Source organism: Notechis scutatus, chromosome 10 (genome assembly GCF_049901735.1).
Source record: "Notechis scutatus isolate UNSWTSFEM ecotype Mainland chromosome 10, rNotScu1.2, whole genome shotgun sequence".
Taxonomy (NCBI): domain Eukaryota; kingdom Metazoa; phylum Chordata; class Lepidosauria; order Squamata; family Elapidae; genus Notechis; species Notechis scutatus.
Genome location: NC_142018.1, coordinates 5,247,493 through 5,269,630, shown reverse-complemented (window position 1 = coordinate 5,269,630; position 22,138 = coordinate 5,247,493). Strand labels below are relative to the sequence as shown.

At 46.2% G+C, this 22,138-nt stretch overlaps 2 protein-coding genes, 1 long non-coding RNA gene and 1 other non-coding gene across 9 annotated transcripts in view; 2 read left to right on the top strand and 2 right to left on the bottom strand.

The window, feature by feature from the left end:
• Positions 1-571: 571 nt before the first annotated feature.
• TRNAL-CAA (transfer RNA leucine (anticodon CAA)) lies at positions 572-682 on the bottom strand. Its single transcript has 2 exons — positions 645-682; positions 572-617 (listed from the first exon to the last, which is right to left on the bottom strand). It is a non-coding gene; the product is annotated as a tRNA-Leu (tRNA).
• Positions 683-899: 217 nt separating this feature from the next.
• COX7B (cytochrome c oxidase subunit 7B) lies at positions 900-3,573 on the top strand. The gene is made up of 3 exons (XM_087972010.1): positions 900-1,054; positions 3,055-3,179; positions 3,366-3,573. The coding sequence occupies exons 1-3, from the start codon at positions 1,018-1,020 to the stop codon at positions 3,438-3,440; spliced, it is 237 nt and encodes a 78-aa protein (XP_087828136.1). The 5' UTR covers positions 900-1,017; the 3' UTR covers positions 3,441-3,573.
• Positions 3,574-8,463: 4,890 nt separating this feature from the next.
• Positions 8,464-11,328, bottom strand: LOC148129739 (uncharacterized). 2 transcript variants are annotated; one of them, XR_015750681.1, is made up of 3 exons: positions 11,202-11,328; positions 8,668-8,791; positions 8,464-8,587 (listed from the first exon to the last, which is right to left on the bottom strand). It is a non-coding gene; the product is annotated as an uncharacterized LOC148129739 (long non-coding RNA). The 2 variants fall into 2 exon arrangements; XR_015750680.1 differs by having other exon boundaries at positions 8,464-8,791.
• A 133-nt stretch (positions 11,329-11,461) lies between these two features.
• The window catches only part of ATP7A (ATPase copper transporting alpha), a 36,197-nt gene continuing 25,520 nt past the window's right edge, over positions 11,462-22,138 (top strand). For 2 of the 5 annotated variants that reach the window (XM_087972008.1, XM_087972005.1), the window contains exons 1-3: positions 11,462-11,552; positions 18,211-18,350; positions 20,649-21,138. In XM_087972008.1, coding sequence (XP_087828134.1) covers positions 18,231-18,350; positions 20,649-21,138 — 610 coding nt within the window. In that variant the 5' untranslated portion in view covers positions 11,462-11,552; positions 18,211-18,230. Of the gene's footprint in view, positions 11,553-16,707; positions 16,830-17,508; positions 17,554-18,210; positions 18,351-20,648; positions 21,139-22,138 lie in introns of those variants that run through there. The other 3 variants (XM_087972009.1, XM_087972006.1, XM_087972007.1) reach the window with 2 other exon arrangements.

Sequence of the window (22,138 nt, the reverse complement as noted above, 5' to 3'; positions counted from 1 at the left end):
TTGAAAGGAGGGCCAGAGACAGGGTGGAAACAAAGGTGCTTTTGACATAAACGTGTGGGTGGGTGTATGTATATATGTATATGTGTGTATATATGTGTATATCTATATTATCTATCTACCTTGCAATACAGGAATCACATTTTGTGTATACATTTTCTAAATAAACGAATGCTGCAGAAACCAAGCCAGAATAAAAGGTCTCTCTCAGGAGATGCTTTTGGGGAGAGAAGCCCCCCCCGCTCATGTCTGGGGGGGGGGCGTCCAAGGAAGAGGGGAGGCCCCTCCACCTGACCACGCCGGGGAGCCCGCTTCTCTTCCCTTCCTGGGAGCGTTTATATCGCGCTTTTCTGCAAAATAATTCTCTTTCGGCGGGCGAGGCTTCCTTCCCGCTGCAGACTCAGATGAGCGGGGAGGCTACTCTGCATGCAGATCGCGGTGTGGCTGGGGCAGAGCAAGCCTGCCTGGCGGGAAAGGACCTCCGCCGCCCTCCCCGGGCTCGCCCTTCTCTTTCCTTCCCATTTGCTGCAGGGTTTAAATATTTGCAAAGCCGACTCAAAACAAAAGCGAAGTCTGTCAGAAGTGGGATTCGAACCCACGCCTCCATTCGGAGACCAGAAACCCCGCCTTCCGGGAAGGCTCTTCGCCTTGAGTCTGGCGCCTTAGACCACTCGGCCATCCTGACAGTACGGAAGAAACATGCTCACGGAGGCCCTTTCAAGACTCCGCCGCACCTACGCGGCGGAAGGACACCGCACCAGTGAGACACGGAGAACTCTCCTGAGCCGAGCTCGGCAGACGGAACTGAAACGTGCCCCGGTCGGAGCCCCCTCACTCTCTCCCGTTTGCGATTGCGGCGCCCCACTCCCCCCGCTTTCTACCCCCAAAACTACATCTCCCATGATGCAGTGGTCCTGGGCCTGCGCAGAAACGTGACGTCCAAGCCAGCGGCCATTTTGTTCCCCTCTTGCCCGGCGAGGTGAGAGGAGAAGCGGGTTGGTTGCAGGGAGACGAGGCGCGATGTTCCCTCTGGCGCGGAGAGCTTTGGGCCTTTCGGGTGAGTCTGCTGCCACCGGAGCCGCCCCGGGGGGCAGGGGTGCTCCTCAAGGGGGAACCACAGGCGGTCCTCGACCTTTAGTGACCGCTGGAAGCCTCGAGGCCGCGGAGAAAGAGGACTGAAGGGAGGGCCGTTTTTCCCACGGGACGACCATTGCCGCATTCCTCAGGGTCACGTGGTCAAACGCCAGCCGCTTGGCAACCGGCGCATATTTATGACGGCGGCAGCGTCCCAAGGTCACGTGGTCCCCGTTGCGATCTTCTGACAAGCAGTCAAGGGGCGGATTCGTTTAACGACCGTGCGACTAATTTAAGAACTGCGGGGATTCGCTTAGCAACGGGGGCAAAACGCCCTTCACAAATGTCTCACTGAACGACAAAAACCTTGGCCCCTGGTGTGGTCGTAACTCGGGGACTGCCTCCCGTCGCCTGGTCCGCAGCCTGCCGGGCATTCGACCGGCCCTTGCAGCGGAAGCAAAGGGGAGCCTTCCCTCCCCTCTGTGGCCCGGCCTCGTCCGGAGCTCAGCTGCCCTGGGGAGCCTCTGCTGCCCCCCGCCCTCCCGGGAGAGGCCGGTACTTTTCTTCCGCTTCTATGGACTCTGGGCCCACAAAAACGATCCCAACAGGACCAGCAGGAGATAAAAGACGCCCAGCGTGGCGGGTGCAGGTGGGGGGGTGGCCGAATGCCAGGGAGGAGCCCCCTTCCCGGCTCTTCCATGCCCGGCCGAGGGGCTCCAGCTGGGCCCTGGGGAGCTGCTCCCGCAGGGGACAGGGCTGGCACGCTTCAGGGGTCCAGACGGATGGCACCATCGACCGCAAGGAGCCAAGGATGCACCAACCCTGCAAGATCAAACCAGCCCTGAGGTGCCGTGGGAGATGGGCAGCCCCTCTGCTAGCCGGGCCCTACACCATGGGGGGCTTTACAGCTGGTAGAAGCAATCCCCTCCCCGTGGCTCGCAGGGCACAAAACTAACGCCTGCCCATTACTGCCCATGCCACTGGATTCTGGCCCACCTGAAACATATGAGTGGCCTTTAAGGGCAACCCCAGGAAGAGCCTGTTGCAGTAGTCAAGCTGCGAGGTAACTAGGCCCTGAGTGAGTGTCTGAAAGCAACCTCTCCTCTATCTAGGAGAAGATGCAACTGGTCCTGCAGATGTTGTTGGGCAAAAGTTATCCTGGCCACAACTCACTTGTTTTTCATCCAGGAGCTGCCAGTCCAGGAAGATACACACATTCTTCCACTACCACCCCGGCCCCCCATCCCCCCTGTTACTTTCCAACTTCGAAAGGAGAACTATTTCCCATCCAAGGTCAAAGGTGGAATCTCCCCTGGTCTGGACCTTCAGGTCACTGTGGTGCTTCAGCCTGCAGATATTCTATGTTGGGCCTTCTAAATCCCAAAGCTCAGTCCATTGCATGGTGCAAAATGGCGCAGAGGTATCAGGACCAATTGCAGGCTGTGTTTGCTTAGCCTGCTCACTTCAAGAAGATCTTGGCACCCCCTCCCCCTTCCCTGGCACCTGCTCTTTATGAAGCAGTCCATGCCCCAAATGGGTGCCAGGCTGAGGCTTAGAAGCTGGACTTAGGTCCTTCCTCCTGGAATTGCTGACCACAAAAATCAGGCGTTTCTTTTCTTCAAGAAAACACTGGTTTTCCACTAAAATGTTTAATAAAAATAGGTTTGCATAATTATGTGTGTTAAGGGTTCATGCACAAATACTGGGAAGGCGCCAGTCACAGTAAGTCATCTAACCTTAGGTCTGGTTATAAATGTTGAACTCAGCTTCCAAATTAGAAAATATAAAAAGAAGCCAACCTCAGTTAAAAAAATGCCAGAGGACGACAATAGCTCAGTATGCATAGCATGATTGCCATTAATTGAATTTCAGAGCTGTGTATATTCTGCACCAAAAGCAGGATAACAGTAATATGTGCTTTATGTCAATATGCTTGGTTGATTGGTTGACTGGCTTTTCAACTGAGAGATCTTTGTATTCCAGCCCGTGGCATTCAGCATATGGTGACAAGACAGGCTCACCGCAAACTTGAACCTGATTTCCATGAAAAGTATGGCAACCTCATTTTACTTTCTGGGTTGGCGTTTGGCATTGGCACTTGGACCTATGTAAGTATTTGGCAGACTTCACAGCAGCCAGGCAGTAGTAGGAATGCTAGCCTTCATTCAGCTGCTGGGTTTGCCTGTTAAAGCGGGCTTAATTGTGTCAGTCCAAGCACTTGGGCTGTGGGTAAATGTTGTGTGAAGAGAATGGCTGGTATATGATTATGGTTTTATTTCTGATCACTCTTACAGGCTTGCCTTAACCTTCCACTTGTATGGAATTTCTCTCCCGTTGGCCGACTTACTCCAAAAGAATGGAGAGACTAGAAGTGACTTTGTGATTTGCCCTCTGGGAATGGGGAAGTAATCCGAGCTGTATTTGTGCCACCCTTATGTGGCACTCTTCTGTGCTTCTTGTGATATAATAAAAATTTTGAAAATAAATAATTTGGAATCATAATGTTGTACATACTCTTGTAATGCAGAACTGGTAGCCAAGTAAGTTGGCTTTTATCGGGATGTTACATGTGCAGGCATTATGCAGACATCTGTGATGGAATGTAGTTCAGATTCCCAGGAGGGAAGGGAGTGCATTCCAGAGGAGCAAGAAACAACTCAGTTCGGATAGATTATGAGAGAGAAAGAGGGTGAAAACAGCCCTTCCTTAATAGTTCTGAGAGTACATGCTTTATGGGGGTGGTAGCATGCTTTAGTTTGCCAGATTTTTGAGGTAAGAACAATTAAAAAAATCTTGGAAGAATCACAGTGTATTTTTAGTTTTTGGAACCTGACATCATTTCCCAAAAGACTGAATGGAAAGCAGACCTAAGAAAAGATTACAAATGCATTTTGATTAGGGCAATTAATTCCACAAAATGTTCATGCTATTTAGATTTACGCTATTTGGATTTGAAGTAATATATTTATGGAAAATAAGATAGTGGTTTCAGCTTGATGGAAATAGACAATTAAAACTTTAACAATACATTTTTATTTTAACAAAATACTGTATTACAGTAAAAGAGGGTAGCCCATATCCAAAGCATATCTGTTTTCCTGTTTTTCCTGTGAACGAGCCTTGCCTTTGCTGGGCCTTCCGCACGTAGAACTTTTTGCACAAACAACTGCAGGTGCTTGTCTCAACTGCCCACCCTGCTAGCCTTGCACTAACTGAATTTTGATTTGAGCGTGACCTGGTATCAATTTACAAATTGCACTAAATCGAAGTTTGCACTTACACTAATTGTGACCTACCTGAACTGCTAGGAACAGAGCAAAAATATTTGAGAAATATATGGAATTGGGCCAATTGGAAGAATGAAAAAGGGATAATTGGTGGAATCATGCAGGAAAGGAGGCTGTGAATGAGGCTGATACGAGATTGAAGCTACCTTAACCTAAAGATGAAGCAAACATAAGCAGAGAGGACAAAATGCCAGCAGTTTGTCTAAAAGGATCCCTTTGGGAAGGTAGATAAGAACGAAACAAGTCATCAAAGGAAAAACAAATCACTTGAACCAGTCAAAGTAAATTGGGCCTCAGCTCATGGGGGTGGGGGGGAGAATCCAATCCCAGCTATTCAACAAAGCAAACACCTGGGGTTAAAAAGGGGTCCTAAAGTCCACCCCTTCTTGAATTGTTTTTTAATCCAGACTTGGTCGTTTGACATGGATTTGTAAAGATGAGTGTACATGTGAGAACAAATGTACATTATGAGTAAAACTTCGGTATTAACTTTTAATTCACTGGTCCCTTGTATACCAAAGAACCTGGGATGTCTCGGTGTTCAGTTGGAATTGATTTGTGGCTCTCCCCAATTATTTCTTGGTTGTTGACCAGGACTGGCTCTTCTCTTTTCTAGCCACATCTATCTGGGAAGCCCAGTTGGAAAACAAGGTGCGGGTTCTTGCCAAATCTGCCTCAACTGACTGACTAAGCAACCATGAGCTGAACCTGGAAGCCACGTAATAGTATCTGCTCGTTTATGTCCTGCCACATTTTGCAAGTGGCTGGTTCACTACAACTATAAAACCCAATGATAAAATTTTGATAAGTTAAAATTCAAATTAAGTTAAAATAAAATTAAAATTACATAATGAAATGTACTAAGTGACATTTTTTCAGGAAGATTATTAAGCAATTAAGAGAGCTTACATACTGGAAACAAATTCCTTGTGTGTCTAATCACACTTGGCCAATAAAGAATTTTGTTCTGTTCTATTTCTATTCATTCTATTCATTCTAATTCTATTCTATATTATTCTAATTCTATTCTTTTTTATTCATTCTAATTCTATTATCCTATTTCTACTATTCTATTCTGTTCTGCAATTTCACCTCTAGGGGGGGACTAGGGCCATTGCAAAAAAAACAAAATGCTGCCACCACACTTTCCATTCTGTTGCCATTTCTCAGAAATGGGGATAGTGCTGAAAATTTCAATGGGAGGGAGGGAGGAGTAAAGAGGTCAAATCCCACTGGATGAAGCGGCCATGAAAGTGCCCATGTGCCGGTCATACTAAAACCAGCATTTTGAACGATGGCTGATACCTCTTGGCAACAGTGGAGGGCTTGGAGAATTGGTGGCAATGGGGCCTAATGTCCAGTCCTTCCACAACACAGCTTTATTTATTTGTTTGATTTATTTATTTATTGAATTTATTTTGCCGCCTATTTGCCAATGGCAGCACGGCTTACAGAATGTAAAACCATATTTAAAGCAAAAAACAATAAAAACTAACAAAAAGAATAAAGTACAATAGAACAAAATCTGGAAAAAAATAATCACCACCACCCCACCCGCCCTAACGACAGCAGACCCCACGAGCTGTTTGATGGGCTCCATCCTGCTCTGGGTTCCCCAGGCCCAGAGTTGGGACCGTTCTAATTTCTGGGGGAACCATGTTGCAGAGAGAAGGCCCTTCTGGGTCCCACCAGGTGTATCTCCCTCAGGGATAGGACCTGCAGCATTCCCTGCCTCCCCACTCTGATAGGTCAGGTGGATGCAACCGGCAAGAGACGTTCTCTCAGACAACCCAGTACCAAGCCATGAAGGGCTTTAAAGGTGACAACCAGTGCCTTGAATTGCACCCGGAAGCAAATCAACCAATGCAACCAACACAGCTCCTGCAGGAGAGGTGACACGTGCACATCGGGGTCTGCACAAAACCATGCGGGCCACTGCAATTTGCACCAACTGAAGCTTCCAGATGTTCTTCAAGGGCATGTAGAGGGCATGAGTGACTGAGTAGGGCCCGCTGATCCAGGAAAGGGCGTAACTGGTGCACAACCCGCAGTTGCGCAAATGCCCTCCTGGCCACGACCGCCACCTGCTCTTTAACCCTAGACCCTAGATTACGCACAGGGTCTGTTTGGGATAGTGCCACCCCATCCAAGACCAAAGATGGCAATTCTCACTGAGCCAATGAACCCCAAATCCAGAGCCACTCGGTCTTGCAAGAGTTTAGTTTCAACCCGTTGCTCCCCATCCCCATTATGGACCATTAGAGGCCATTCCAGGGGTTAAGGCACCCAGTGTCAGGCCTGTCCCAGCTTGGATGCTCAGGAAAGAAAGACCCTCGACTCCATTTGTAGGGAAAGGTATAACTTTGACTGAAGCCAAGTGATTACAGCATAGCAAAGCCAGATCTGAATATACCTACGTAAACCCATTGCTTTTTTCCTTCTCCTGCCTCTCTCCATCCCCCTTGGTACTTTTGTAAATGTCCAATGGGGTTCAAACTAGGTGTTTTGGTAACAGCCCTAAAGTTTGGCACCTCTTTGGTGGGTGTCATGCCCCCAGATATAATTTGTGTACATACAGCAATGGTGGGGTTCCAATTTTTTTACTACCGGTTCTGTGGGCGTGGCTTGGTGGGCGTGGCAGGGGAAGGTTACTGTAAAATCTCCAGTCGGGTGGAATTTGCCGGTTCTCTGAATGATCCAACCGGTTCTCCAGAACTTGTCAGAACCTGCTGAATATGAATCAAAACCTCTGATATATATAGTACTGTTGTTCTCTGGCCCCATCTTGTAGCTGGGGCCAAATACTTATCAGTATTGTTTGAAAGCCAACTAGCCCTTTAAGGGTCATCTACCCATAAACCTTCACTCCCCAAACAAGTGCATCCTGGGAAGCCAGACTCCATTTCCTTTAGCATTCGGAAGGAAACTGAAGCCCCAGGAAGAATCCAGCCTAATCTGTGGCCCATGCTCATCTGAGGACAAAGATCCGCTTCCCATACATACAGCATCGCTGATGAGATTTAGATTTATCTGTATTTGTTAAATTGTTATGCTCACCAGCAACTCAATACTGCTTATTTTGTTTTGTTTTTTTAAGTTGTGTTTTTATTTATATATAAACATTTTGAATAGAGTGTATTGTCCAGGCATGCCATTTTACAAAAGAAAAGAAAATAATAATAACATATATACTGATAACAATAGCAGTAGTACAACAGAATAATTCTAACCATATTTATCATTATGTTAGCTTATTTATAATCCTGTTGATATTAGCATACAGTTGTAAACAACGTTCACGTTTAATTTATACGTAACTGCTCTTTCTTCATCTAATTTCTACCTCTGATCTCTAACCAGTGATAAAACCTATTCCACGTTAAGTAATACTCTGTATCTCCTTTATCTTTTATTTTCAATGTTAATCTATCCATCTCTGCATAATCCAGTATTTTCCAAATTATATTTTTATCTGATGGGGTGTTCTCATTTTTCCAATATTGTGCAAATACAATTCTCGCTGCAACACTGTGTATTTGGGTTCTTCCTGTATGTATTTCTATTTTTCCCAGTTTTACCATCTTTTTCCTTTAATAAAGCATCCAGATCTACGCACAGGATAGGTGGCTTTAGCTGCATGTCAAGCTGCCCAGAGAGTAACTTGTAGTGAGGACAGAACAGTGAGCATACGCATTCTGTTCTCACACTTGGGTCCTTGGATCTGCCAGGCTCTTTTCCGGGCTGGCACCTTTGGTCCCCGTCATCCCTCCTCCCTCTATCCCCTTACTCTGCCCCTGCTCTTTATATCAGGATGCCATCGAAGCGAAGCAGGGCTGAAGGGAAGCAACTAGACACCAGGAGGCAGTGAGTTCTAGTCCTGCCTTAGGTAAGAAACATGGCTGGTGATCTCAGGCAAGCCACTCTCAGTCCAAACTACTCACAGGGTTGTTGTTGTGGGAAAAATAGGAGGAAGGAGTATTATGTTCACAACCCTGAGTTATTTATAAAAAATAAAACAGGTGGAATAAATGGATCTTCCAATGTGCCATCGTTGCTACTTTGCCATGTTTTTTTGCCTGTGATCAACCTGTGCTATTTTCTTGCAGCAACTAACCAGCTGGTCCACTGTTTCCTCAGCTTTTCAGAGGCAGCATTTGTTCTCTGTTGCTTTCTGAGATCAGAAGTCAGATAACACTGGGAAGAACGGCAATATTTGGCATGAATAACATCTGGAAGAGTAACGACATCTATCTCACAACCAAATGCTAAGATTAGTTAATTCAGATTAGTTTTTCAAATTGCTACTTACGGCTCCATATCATACACTGTATCATGTCATGCCGGGAGTGATCAGCAGAAAAAGGAGAACAGGTCACGTTAGTACCCGCTGGCTGGGCACTATAAAGGAGGACACTGGGGTGACCATGGCGGATCTGAAGGAGACATTGCAAGACAGAGAGGCCTAGAGAGTGCTGATCCATTGAGTGACCAAGGGTCAGACATGGCCCAAGGATGCTGCCCTCTCAATATTGGCTCCATATGCCTTTGTTCTTAAGGTTTGCTCATGTGCAGACAGAATTACCTTCTAACAGAGTTGGAAGGGACCTTGGAAGTCTTCTAGTGCCCAACCCCTTGCTCAAGCAGGAGACCCTATCCCATTCCAGACAAGTGACTGTCCAGTCAGAAGAACTGGAAGGGACCTTGGAGGTCTTCTAGTCCAGCCCATGCTCAAACAGGAGAACCTACACCATTTTAGATAAATGACTGTCTTGTCTTAAAAACTTCCAGTGATGAAGCACCCACTTTTTTTTTCTTTTTTTGTAAAGAAACGGTAAAGTTTTATTAGAAAGGGCAAAATGACATCAAAAACCATCACATACATACACAGCTTCTGATGGCAAACTGTTCCATTGGTCCTCCCAATGTTTGGAAGTTTCTCCTTAATTCCAGGTTGTTTCTCTCCTGGATTAGTTTCCATCCATTGCTTCCTCTAGCCCTCTGGTGCGTTGGAGAATAATTTGACCCCCACTCTTCTTTGTAGCAGCCCCTCAAATACTAGAATACTGCTATCATGTCCTCCCCCTCTAATTCTTCTTTTCTCTAGACTGGCCAAACCCAAATCCTGCAGCCATTCCTCATATGTTTTAGTCTCCAAGCCTTGGGTCATCTTAGTTGTTCTTCTCTGAACTTTTTCTACTCTTTCCAATGTCTCAAACATCTTTTTTGTAGTGAGGTGACCAAAACTGGATGCAGCATTCCAGGTGTGGCCTTATTAGGGTTATGTTATTTTGATTCTATGCCTCTGTTTATACAACCCAAGGATTGTATTAGCCTTTTTGGCTGCTGCCGCACACGGCTGGCTCAGATTCAAGTGATCCTCCTAGGACTCCAAGGTCCCTCTTGCAGTTATTGTTTTTGAGCCGAGTCTTGCCTAATCTGTACTAATACCATTAATTTTTTCCTGCCTAAATGTAAAACTTTGCTTTTCTCCACATTATAATTCATTTTGTTGGATAGGGCCCACTGTTCAAGGGTGAACTAGTTCCTCTGGCGCTTTTATTTCTTAAGATTAAAACACGCCTCCTGCCAAAACCTCCAGCGACTCCAGGCAGTTGCAACAGGTCGAGGGGGGGGGGTCCTTTAGGTCAGGGGTCTCCAACCTTGGCCACTTTAATTTATTTATTTATTTTTATTTGTTTGATTTGCCAATTGTTTACAAGATAATAAGTATAAATGTATACATAGTTGTGAATACATGAAATGGTTACATATAAGAAAAATAAAAGAATAAGAGAAACAATAGGACAGGGACGGTAGGCACGTTGGTGCGCTTTATGCACGCCCCTACAGACCTCTTAGGAAAGGGGTGAGGTCAATAGTAGACAGTCTAAGGTTAAAGTTTTTGGGGTTTGGGGAAGAAACTACAGAGTCGGGTAGAGTATTCCAGACATTGACCACTCTATTGCTGAAGTCGTATTTCCTGCAATCAAGTTTGGTGCGGTTTACTTTGAGTTTGTATCTATTGTGTGCTCTTGTGTTGTTATGGTTGAAGCTGAAGTATTCATTGACAGGTAGGACATTGCAATGTATGATTTTGTATACCATGCTTAAGTCAGACCGAAGACGGCGTAATTCAAGGTTTTCTAGTTCTAGAATTTCAAGTCTGGTGGCATAAGGTATTCTACAGCGAGTAGAGGAGTGGAGAACTCTTCTTGTGAAATATTTCTGGACTTTCTCAATTGTGCTAATATCAGATACGTAGTGTGGGTTCCAGACTGATGAACTGTATTCGAGTATTGGTCTAGCAAATGTTTTGTATGCTCTGGTTAGTAGTGTGATATTACCAGAGAAAAAGCTACGTAGGATTAGGTTAACAACTCTTAATGCCTTTTTGGCTATGTAGTTGAAGTGTGCTCTAGCACTTAGATCATTAGAGGTGAGTATTCCAAGGTCCTTTACAGAGCTTGGGTCATCAACAAGATCTTGACTATTCAGCTTGTATTTTATTTTCTGATTTTTTTTGCCAATATGTAAGACAGAGCATTTATTTGTTGAGATTTGAAGTTGCCATTTGTTTGACCATTCGGATACATAGTCAAGATCTTTTTGTAGGGTAGCAGTATTGTCTGTGGTATTGAACAGCTTTACATCATCAGCGAAGAGAACGCAATTGCTCTTAATATGATCACAGAGGTCATTTATGTAGAGTATGAAGAGAGTTGGTCCTAGAACACTGCCTTGGGGAACACTCCCAGAATTCCCAGCCAGCAAAGCTTGTTTAAGGTTGGAGACTTCTGCTTTTTAGGTCGCTGCTGCCATCGAGCCCAGAACCTGGGGGCCCACCTTGGTGTATCACGTGATGTCAGCCCGACGCCATGACGACCACGACGTGGGGGGGGGGAAACGTCCCCCCCTCCTTCCCTTGCAGGGGTTCCTAAACCAGGGAGATCAAAGGCGTCGCGTGCTCAGGTCACCTGACTCCCTTTCCCGCGTCCACGTGACGCCGCTCCCTTCCGCTTTGCTCCAGGGCGGCGTGTAGAGCGTAGCAACCGTCGCGCGGACGGCGGGGAGGGGAGGCGCGTGGCCAGGAGGGAGGGGCGTGGCCGAGCCGGCGGCCGAGGCGCTGGGCAGGGAAGGAGGGAGAAGTCCGGCGGCGGCGGCGGCGGCGGCGGCGCGGGATGGGCCGCGGCTGAGGTACGGCGGGCTCGGGCTGGCCTGAGGGAGCGAGACCCCCCGAAGACTCTTCCTTCCCTCGGCCGTGGGTCGGCGGGAAGGAGGGTGGGGCGGGGTCCTGCCCTGTGGGACAAGGGAGCCTCTTGGGGGCCCTGGGGGCTTCTTCAGTCTGACCGGCTGTCGGGGGGCTTGTCTGGAAGACCCCCACCCCACCCCGCTTTGGCAGAAGGAGCCGGATTGCGGGGGTCCCGGGGACGAGAGGGAGAAGCGCGCCCCTCCTCCCTCCCTCTCAGGGGAGGGGCTGCCCTCCCAGGACCCCCGTGCGGGCTGCGGAGTCTGGGCCCTGCAGTCCACCCGCCTCAAAGTGGCCGGGCCCGTTTCTTCTCTCTGCGGGCTCGGCGCCTCCTGGGCCGGGGACCTTCCGCTTCCCGGGGGCCAAATTGCGGCTGGTGGGTGGGTGGGGGGTTCCCGAGGCCTTCGCGGTGAGAAGCCCCCCGTTTCCAGGGGAAGAAAGGAAGCCCCTCCCGCCTTGCCCGAGGCTGCTTCTTCGCTCCTGCCCTTTGCCCCGGGATCCTTCGGGCGCTCCGGGTCCGGCTCTGCCCGAGGCTGCGTTTCCCTCCCTTCCGTTTCCCACAACGGTTCCTTGTCTCTCCCTGCAGACTCCCTGGATGCAGCAATGTGTGAGGAAAGTGCTTTGAAATAAAAGAAGTATTTAAAAAGCATTTCTAAAGCAGGCCTTTAATTGAGGAGGCCCCGATCTGCATTCGGGGCCCTGGAAGACGGAGGAAACCTCTTTTCCCCCCTTTCTTTATGCTGGCATGAAGGGAAACTTTGAAGGCGCTTTTAACTTCTGTTTTTGGATGAAATGTTGCATCATATTTGAGGCTGAACCCTGCTCTGCAGAAAAACAGGGCGTTGGTGGCTATTAAAGTTAATTAGAGGAGAATCTTTTTGATTTTAAGGAAATTTCTGGATTATATTACCTGTCGCAAAACAATTTGGTAGCTAGGCTGTATTTCTTTAAACATGGTACCAGTATATAAGCACTAATGTAACTAAGTCTACAACTGTATGCTCAGCTGCCTTTTTTCTGGGGGGGGGGGTGTTTCTGTATTTTAATTGGAGAAATCTTTTAACTGTCTCTTATGTTCTTATCTGCTGCCTTGCTTTATTCTCATTTCTTGATGTTCTTTGAATTCAGTCATTTTCCTTTCTATGATTTTGCTAAGAAGCCAAGCTTGACATGTTAAGCACTGTTAACTGCTTAACAGGGTTCTTTTCCAGAAAAGTTTTAAAAAGTTATCCAGGTAGAAGAGAAATTCTCAGGGTGGCTCTGATTGAATTTAAGGTGGCTGAGGAATTCTGGGAACTGAAGGCTAAGTTGCTAAAGTTGAGAAACCCTGAACTTGGGTATCTCCTCCAATAGCCCCACTCAATGGACAAGGCAATTTTTCCTTTGATTCCACCCTCTCCGTTTCTTGGATGGGTGGCCTGTTTCCATTGAATGCCACCTCTGAATCCAGGTCAAATCAGTTCAGACTGGCAGACTGCTACCCATTCTCTGATCAATCTCTCCGGGGAAGCTTTTGGCCTAAAATCGCCCAGGTCTCGCTCAGCTAAAGGAGAGGAGAGGTCTCCAAAGACCGTCCCTAACCTCCGCCATTTGAGAGGACCGAACTCATTGCTTCTCAAAGTTAGACCCGCAAGTTTTTCAAAAGTTCTTCTGAATGCCTCGGACGTCCAATAAAATCCAGAAATGTCTCATGATTGAACTCAATCCAAAAAAAAAAAAAAAGAACCTGCACCTCATCGCCAAGTCCCTGGTTTTACGGCTCCTCTCTCATCCCGAATTATGCTGAAATAAAGGATTCCGAGGCTGGCGTTGGTTAATTGGTTAATGACAGGTGCTCTTTCAGACGCTCAGTGAGAGAGAGAGAGAGAAAAGGAGGTGTTGCTGAAGTTCTCAGACTCCCCCCAACTGTTAGCAGCGCCACCCGTGAACTGTGGCAGGATTGCCTCGGGTCATGTGCAGAGTGCGTTCGCCATTCAACTCCCCCTCCACGACTCAAGGTTCATACTAAAATTAGGCCTTTCCAACCAGCCCCTGCAAATATTTGGCCCTCACCAGAGCAATAGAAAGGAAGGTTTAGCTTCTCCCCGGCCCTCCTTCACTCCAGCTCCCTCCCACCCTCACCCTGCTTCCCCGCCGTATTACCATGAGGACCGCTCCCGCATCTCCTCTCGGGAGCCTGCCCGATCTCCCTTCTAAGGGTAGCCGAGCTCTGCTGCCTCCTCTTCCCTCCCGGCGGGCCCCTCTGCTCCCCAAACCAGTGGCGGCAGCAGGTAAAGGGAGGTCGGCTGCCCTGGGACTTTGGCAGGTTGCCTGGAAAAGGTCTGGCCTGAGGAGGGGAGGGCGGTGGTGGGAACCCCGCAGATACTGAGACCTTCCCTCACCAGAAGGGCTTGGCTGATCCGATGCAGGGACGAGGGCTAGCAGGGGTGATGTTTGTGTGTGTGTGTGTGTGAGAGAGAGAGAGAGAGAGAAACTCAGCTTGCTTCCCTTCTGCTAAGAAAAGTTTGCAGCCGCTCTCCCATGCGCACTCCCCTCGCCAGGAAGCCGTTTCTATCGGCCTTTTGGGAGCTTCCATCAGCCGATAGAAACAGCCTCGAGGAGAGTGCGCGTGCGGGCAGCCACACCTCACCCCAAAGCGGCTGGTGACTCTGCCTTTGGGGAGCTTCCATTGGCTGATAGAAACAGCTTCGTGGGGAGGTGAGTGTGCGTGGGGCACTCTAGGTGGAGGTACACGTGGGGGAAGAAATTAAGTCACCCCCGAAAAGACGTCCTAGCCATTTTTTCGGGGCTCAAAAAAATAAATAAGACCCAGCCTTATTTTATGAGAAACACGGTACATTCAGCAAACCTCTTGCTCTGAAAAACTGTTTTGTCTAATTCTGTTTGTGCAACAATAATACCAAACACACAGCCAAGTGCTCAAAGAGCAGGTGGCAGCTGATCTCAGGAGGGCTTTTGCACAACACAGTTGGGCCCACTCCTAAATTGGGAAGTCATTCAAAAAAAAAATATTCATGCCCCAGCAGCATGGGGTGTGTATGATGGGCACACGACCATACCCACATGTGCCACCACTGCTCTGCAACCTGCAATGGTTACCTATTGGCTTCTGGGTGTAATCCAAGGTATTGGTTACCACCTATGAAGCCCTTCCCAGCACAGGACCTGGTTATTGAAGGGGCCGTTTATTTCCTATGGTTTCTGCTTGCCCAGTAGAATTAGGTAGAGCAGGCCTGAATGGACCAGGAGGTCCATTCAAATGATCTCATCTCTTGGGACCCAAGACGTCGGCTTTCTCCATTGCCAGACTTGTCCTTTGGTACTGCAGGCCCCCCGAGATCCGGACCACTTTCCCCTAATATCAGGCAGGACGCCTGGCTTTATTCCCAGGCCTGGAATGAAGGGGCCTATTTGTTTGTTTTTATTTCTTTAAAAGTTTTACATGGCCACCCATTTTAAGCAATCCCGGGCAGTATATAACAACAATAAAACCAATTACTATAAAACAACAGTAAAATTGCAGAAGATTAGATTAGAATTAGAATTAGAAGTTTATTGTCATTGTACAAGTACAACAAAACTGTGGATGCACCCCAGCAACTGTTCGCAATACAATAAAACCAAAGCACTTAAAAATGAAGATAAGAAAAATAGAGTACCCGCATCTCCATTTGCAATTTGAGAGTACAATATCTACAAATATACACAAAATATACATCCAACACTGACTAACGCTTAGCCGAGTATAATACACAAGAGATGGATTGTACTGTAATATGTTGTTATACATCTGAATGAGGTATTGAGATTTCACATCTTAATAAGGTAGTGACTTCGTGTTTATTTGCGGTTCGGATGGCCCAGGGAAAGAAACTATTTGTTAATCTAGTGGTGTGGGATTTTATTGACCTAAAACAACGTCCAGACGGCAGCAGATCAAAAAGATAATTGTCAGGGTGTGAGGGGTCTTCTATGATGGCCTTGATTCTGCTTTGGCAGGGGGACCCGGCTAAGTCTTCCGGGGGGGCAGAGGGCAACCAATGATCTTTTGAGCTGTGTTTATCACCCTCTGTACAGTTTTCCTGTCCTCAGCTGTGGAGCCTGCATACCACACACCCAGACAATATGTCAGAGTGCTCTCCACAGAGGCTTTAAAGAAAGCCAGCAACAGCTTCTTATCCAGGTTGTTCTTCCTGAGAACCCGCAGGAAGTGCAGTCCCTGCTGAGCCTTCTTCACTGCGGCCTTGGTATTAGGGGACCAGGAGATATCAGCTGAAATATGGATGCCAAGGAATCTGATCATAGGGACAGTTTCCACTTGTTCTCCGTTGATGATGAGTGGGGCGTGGTCCTGTCCATGTTTCCTGACGTCCATAATCAGTTCTTTGGTTTTATGGACATTCAGTGACAGATTGTTCTGTGAACACCAGATAGACAGGTTCTCTACTTCTGCCCTATATGCCATCTCATCCTCTCCAGAGATGAGACCAATCACGGTCGTGTCGTCCGCAAACTTTATGATGGTGTTTGTTGCATGGCTTGGTGAGCAGTCAAAGGTGTACAAGGCATATAGCAGGGGGCTCAAGACACAACCCTGGGGGGAACCAGTACTGAGTGTAATAGTGGAAGAAAGGTGGGGGCCAAGTCTAACAGACGGTGGTCTGTCTGTCAAAAAGTTTTTAATCCAGGAGCACGTGGGGGGTGGGGACCTGCAGATTATACAGATGAGATCTTGTTATAAAGTAAGTTGAATATGATTCTAGGATGACAGCAAAGCAGGAAGTAAAGCAGGGGATCTTTGCTGGAACATTATTTGTGTAGGTCTAAACTGAAGACATCTGGATTTTCTTGGAAGCCAGGGAGTCAGAAGTCTGGTGTGGTCTTTGCTTAATGACCTGTGCGGTCCTCTCTTCATAACGGCCACAGCGACTGCTGTCACTAAGTGGCGTGGTCATATGGCATCAGAGCTTATGACCACATCTCTGAATGCCTGTCCCAATTAGTTTCCTTTAAGTGAGAGCTCCCTGCACAGCCACCTTTTGTCTCAGAGCTCAAGATGTCCCAGGCAGCTCTCTCTCCCTCTGCTTCTCCTCCTCCTCCTAGGAAGAAGAATCCTTCTTGGCTGGGTCAAAAGAGAGTTCTGAGCAGGGCCAGTGCAGCCTGTTCGCCCTAGCACCTCGCTCTCGTTCTTGGAATATAACCTGTGCAAACCGCATCCAGCCATGGTGCATTTTAGCTGAATTTCCCCCCCTTCCCAGTTAGGTTTATTTACATGGAAACATCCTTTGTTAAAGCTTCATTTGCACCTGCTACTTAACTGCCACCTAAAATTCTAAATCTTTAATTGCTTTTAAAATGCGTTTAAATTTTTTGAGAGTCATTATTATGCAATAACAGATGCTTTTGTACTCAGTAAACCCTAAACCGCAGGTGAAGGGGAAATGCTTAAGAAACCTCGTCTTTGTGGTTAACTCTGAAAAATTAAGGTTGAAAGACACAGACTATTTAGATCATTATTGAGAGAGCAATCCAGAATAGCAATCACTTTTTTCCCTGCTATAATGTCTGTTCTGTGGGAGAGTTTGGGGTATAGTACTAATACCCAAGATAATTTTAGAAGCCAGCCGTAGATTAGTAGGAAACTTGATTCCAGCCATTTTATAATGGACTCTGTACTATTAAATATCAAGGTAATATTCATTCCTTATTTACTGAATCGGAACCCTGTTTGGGGGTTTGGAGAGAACACCTCTTGATGCTCCTGCCCACTTTTTATGATAGCAAAAGGAAAGTTGGGGTATCTTTGTCTGCTTCCTAAGGGAGAGGTATTGAAAGTGTGCCCTAATATCACATTCACATTTAGTTAGGGATTTGGTTTTATTCAATCCAGATTGTGACTTCCAATGTGTTGGTTCCTAAGGTGAATTATACCCAGACACACCCAGACAGGTATGTACCTCAAGCAGGCGCTATGCTATATAGGATCCTTAATTATTTGGTTGATCAATAAGCATGGAGTTGCCTTCACTTCTGCAGATTACAGGGAAGCTAACTAAGCAAAAGGTAGATAAAAATCTTTGCACATTCTGGATGATCGAGTACTGTCACTTTGAGAATTAATGTAAACAAGGGTTTAGTCATATGGAGTAATTGCATCTTCCACATTTGTTATTTGGGTCACTCCTCTTAAGGGTTTCCACAAAGCAGTGAAAATAAACTTGTCAGCCTTGTATTTATTCCTGTTGCTGCTTTTGAGCAACTCGGGTTACTTCTCATTAGCATTTGTAATGCTTTGCTTTTGGAAATAGATGGTGCAGTTTACACTCCCCTTGCCACACCCTTTGCTTTGCTTATTTATACATTCATTTCATTTCTGCCTCTTTCTGTGCTCCGAGCAGCTCAAGGCAATGAATGCCTCATTTTCTTTTCATTTTCCAATAGCCCTATGAATCAAGCTGGGCAAAGAATTGATGTCTGACCTAATAGCTGGTCTCCGTTTTTCCTGGAGGTTTTCTTGTAGGTGTTCTGTCATTTCCATGTAAATGGGGCATCTGATTTGTGCCTCTGTTTGATTTGTGCTATTACCTTTTTCTTTCTAATTTTCAGGAATGTAAAAGGATAAAAGAATGGATCCATCACCAAGGGCCAGATCAATTGTTGTTCATGTGGAGGGAATGACATGCAGTTCTTGCGTGCAGACAATTGAGCAGCATATTGGGAAGCTAAATGGAATTCATGTCATTAAAGTAAGTAATTTTGCTTTTATTACAGATCAGAGGCTAGATGGGACGCAGTAGTGGAGGAGTGCTTTTCCACACAGCAGAATAATCTTGACAGGTTTTAGATTCAGTATTCTTAAGAGGGGGGGATGGGAGAGGACGTGCAATTCAGAGAGCCTGAATTTGGTTATCTTCCATATAATTGGCACTAAATCAATCCATGATACTATAGCCAAAGGCGGAAGAAAGAAACTGCAATATTTTAAAATGGTTACATTTGTGCAATTAGATTGCACGGGGGCTTCCAGGTTGTGTTTTGCCTATGGCAAATGGGAAATTTGCTGTTAATTCAATGGGCTTGCCAGTAATATCCATTTGCCCTTTTAGAAATTGAAGCAGCGGGATATGTTGACGGTCTGCTGAAAAACAAATCAGGTTTTAGACATTATGAGAAAGTTTCTGACATTAGTAAATCTGTGAGGGGTAAAAGTTCAGAGAAGAAGTTCCTCCTGTGTGTTGTAATCTTGGCATCTCAGCAGAATTCTGACTTTTTTGCCAAAGAATCGGAGCCCAAGTTCCTTTTACAAAAGTAAAGAGGCTAAGACGAGTAGAAGAAACTCTCGGGAAAAGCGTATCAGTTTCAATCCCAGCCAGGCACCCGGGAGAGGCTCTCTTTACTGCAGCTTGGATGGAGAAATCACTGGTGGGACAGGAGCCTTGGGGTGCTAAATAGAAATTTTTGTTCTGCTGGGATTTATAGATTCATAGTCTAAATTTAGATTGGGAAAGCCTGGATCCTGTCCTACTTCCCCCATTGGAACCTGGCCTAGAGCTTGCATGTGTGCCTTGGCATGTGTTTATTCCCTTACAATATCCACGGCACATAAAATAACATTCTTTTAAGTTTCTAAAATAGCTGCAATATTCTGAAATTACCAAATGTCGCCAGATGCGAGAGTTTGGGTGAGAATGCCAACGTGTTCTGAGATTTGCCAAGAGATTGAGGTCCTTTCAAAAACATTTTGCCCCGCCTTCCTGGGACACCTGTGGTCCCCCCACTACAATTTGGGAACTGTTGTTCTCTGCTTAAGATTCACACTGTCAAAGTCTCTTTCGGTATGGGTGATGGAAGAAAAGCAGAGTAATAATAAGGTTGTTTTGGGAGGAGTCCTGCAAGGGAAGCTACGCAGGGCTTTCATAATCCACCTTCCTGGCCCAGTTTCTTTTGTCCTTGGACCCATCCTGAGCTTTCCACCTGAGGGGAACCTTCACCCGGCTGCCCCAGATTCCAGAATAATAAGTCAAGCTATTTAGGATAGCTCCTTTAGTTTCTCCTGTGGACTTGATCTTCGTTTCCCTTTCCCGTCTTTGCATGGACAGTATACTTCTGACTTGCCATTCCATCCTGACAGCTTTTAGTTCTTTATTTCTGGTGTGTTTGTCACTTTTTATTAAAATATTAGCATACTTAATATTAAACTTGTCATTACCATACTAACATTAAACCACATGGCAGTTTGTGTCAGGCATGGAAGACCAGGTCCACACGTGAAGGTCCAATTAAACTCAGGCCCAGGGATATTCTCAACTAAGTTAGCTGCCCCTGTTTGGAGCAGAAAACGGTCAACAAAATTCAAGGGGGGTGGGGGTGGTTGGACTTAGTCCACTTGTGGCTATGTCGAGATTCCTGGCTCTCTCTCTTTCACTCCATCCCCAGGTTATACCACTCCATCCCTTAAAAATTGCTTTCCTTTTTTTTTCAATGTGTATGAAATTTCAGTGCCCATTTTCCTAGTTAAATACCCACCAGTATTATGCCACAGAATACTTCTAAAAATGGAGGAGGGGGTTGCTCTGTTCATCCCAACCTATGGCCCTATACACAGCCCACCACAAGTCATTATAGCATTAAATGTAACGTCATGTTCCATATCAGCCAGCTATTTAACTTTCTGGGCATGACAGTTGAAGATTAGGATAATCTTAATCTTGATTACTGTACTGTATATAGATTGTAATGTATACTTAAGGCGCTGTAGAAAGTTCATGTGAGAAGTGTATCCTGTGTTATTGTGTGAGAGATTTCTGAAATTGTTTTGCTGCTTTTATTGTGGCTCACCCGGTAGCTAGTCGTCTTGTTTTACAAATAAATCCGAGTTAATTTATGGTTTCATAGGTACCGCCTTACACTTCCTCCTTCTCAGGGGAGTGAAATTGCCATTCAGGGTGTCAGTGTAATAAGCCAAAGCTGCTTGACATGTTAATGCCATTTTAAGGCCATCTTAATCTCACTTGGCTCAGTCGCCTTTTCTCTTTGTCTGCAAGGTTTCTTTGGACGAGAAGAGCGCCACCATTGTTTACGACCCCAAAGAGCAAATCCCGGAGTTGCTCCAGGAAGCCATCGAAGACATGGGGTTTGATACGGTTCTTGGCGACACCAAACCACAGTCCGTTCCACATGACACCACTTTTCTTACAATTCCCACCCAGGCAACTCCAACCTGTGAACAGATTCGTACCGACCTCCTAAAAGTCAAAGGCATTCTGGACGTGAAAATCTCTTCTGACAAAACAACTCTAGTTGTAACCTTTATCTCCTCTATTCTAACTAGCAAACAGGTTAATGAAATAGTACCAGGATTAAATTTGGACAATGCATTACAAGATAAAAATCAAGGAACATGTGAAGATGTAAGTTTAAACCAAATAAATGACGTGGTGCTAAGACTGAAAATAGAGGGGATGACCTGCCATTCCTGTACGAGCACCATTGAAGGAAAAATTGGCAAATTGCAAGGGATCAAGCGGATTAAAGGTAATGAAAAATAGAGCCCTTTTGCAGCTTTTGTCCTTTTAAACCATTTTCATCAATTCTCCAATATAACCTGAATAGGACAATTTAACTTCCAAGGGGTACAAAATGTGGATGACAATTCTTTTTATGGAGAAATTCACCATTCATAAAGCTACAGTAGGTAACATCCAACCTTTTGTATTCTCAAACAGAACCGAGAAACAGAACTTACGCTGAGACCATACAAATTTGAAATAATTTCCCCCCCTCATTTTAGTAAGTCACCGGGACTAGCAAGAACGAAGGGGATGGCAGCCTTTATGGCATGATGTAACTGCTCCAGACCCTAGCACTTCCACTTCAAAAGCTAAGTTCCACCACCTCTTTGCTCTGTGATTCGTTTCTGTTGCCTGCTGTCACAGCAGTGATATAGTCTGCAAGATCCTCCAGACTCTTCTAGCCAAACAAAAGGATGCTTTCCAGGTAAAGCTGTGCAAAACGCTCCATTACTGAATACTCTTAACTCCCAAATTGCCTGTGTCAAGTACTCTGGAAGTTACCTGTTTGAAAGGCCTTTCAGAACACTCACGGATACTTCTGGACCGCTGGGAAGTATCAGCATGCAAACAGCTGGCTTTAGGTGGTCCAGGCCCAAACTGCAATCAAGCTTTTTCAGCCGTGTTCAGAATGAAACAGCTGTTGTGCTTTTTTCCAGGCATGGAATGAACAAGTGTAGCAAAAGCCCCAAAGACATTCATTCTCAACTCTAACAACTTTAAGATGTGAGGACTTCAACTCCAGAATTCCCCAGCTAGCCATTCTGGCTGGGAAATTCTGTGAATTGAAATCCCCACATCTTAAAGTTGCCAGGGTTAAGAAGCACTGCCCAAGGATACCGGTGATGACTATGGAGGGAGAGGAGGAGCAGAAAAGCAGTGGGAAAAGCCAATGCCTGGCTGGTGGGTGGGATGTGACACGCTGAGAGCTGCTGAGGGGGGGAGGAACAGACTGCACTCCCCCC

Excerpts from the sequence above, each read along its gene's own strand:
- COX7B (XM_087972010.1), top strand. The coding sequence starts at position 1,018 with ATGTTCCCTCTGGCGCGGAGAGCTTTGGGCCTTTCGG. Across the intron at positions 1,055-3,054 it reads GAGAGCTTTGGGCCTTTCGG|CCCGTGGCATTCAGCATATG; the intron begins GTGAGTCTGCTG and ends TTTGTATTCCAG. Across the intron at positions 3,180-3,365 it reads GCATTGGCACTTGGACCTAT|GCTTGCCTTAACCTTCCACT; the intron begins GTAAGTATTTGG and ends TCACTCTTACAG.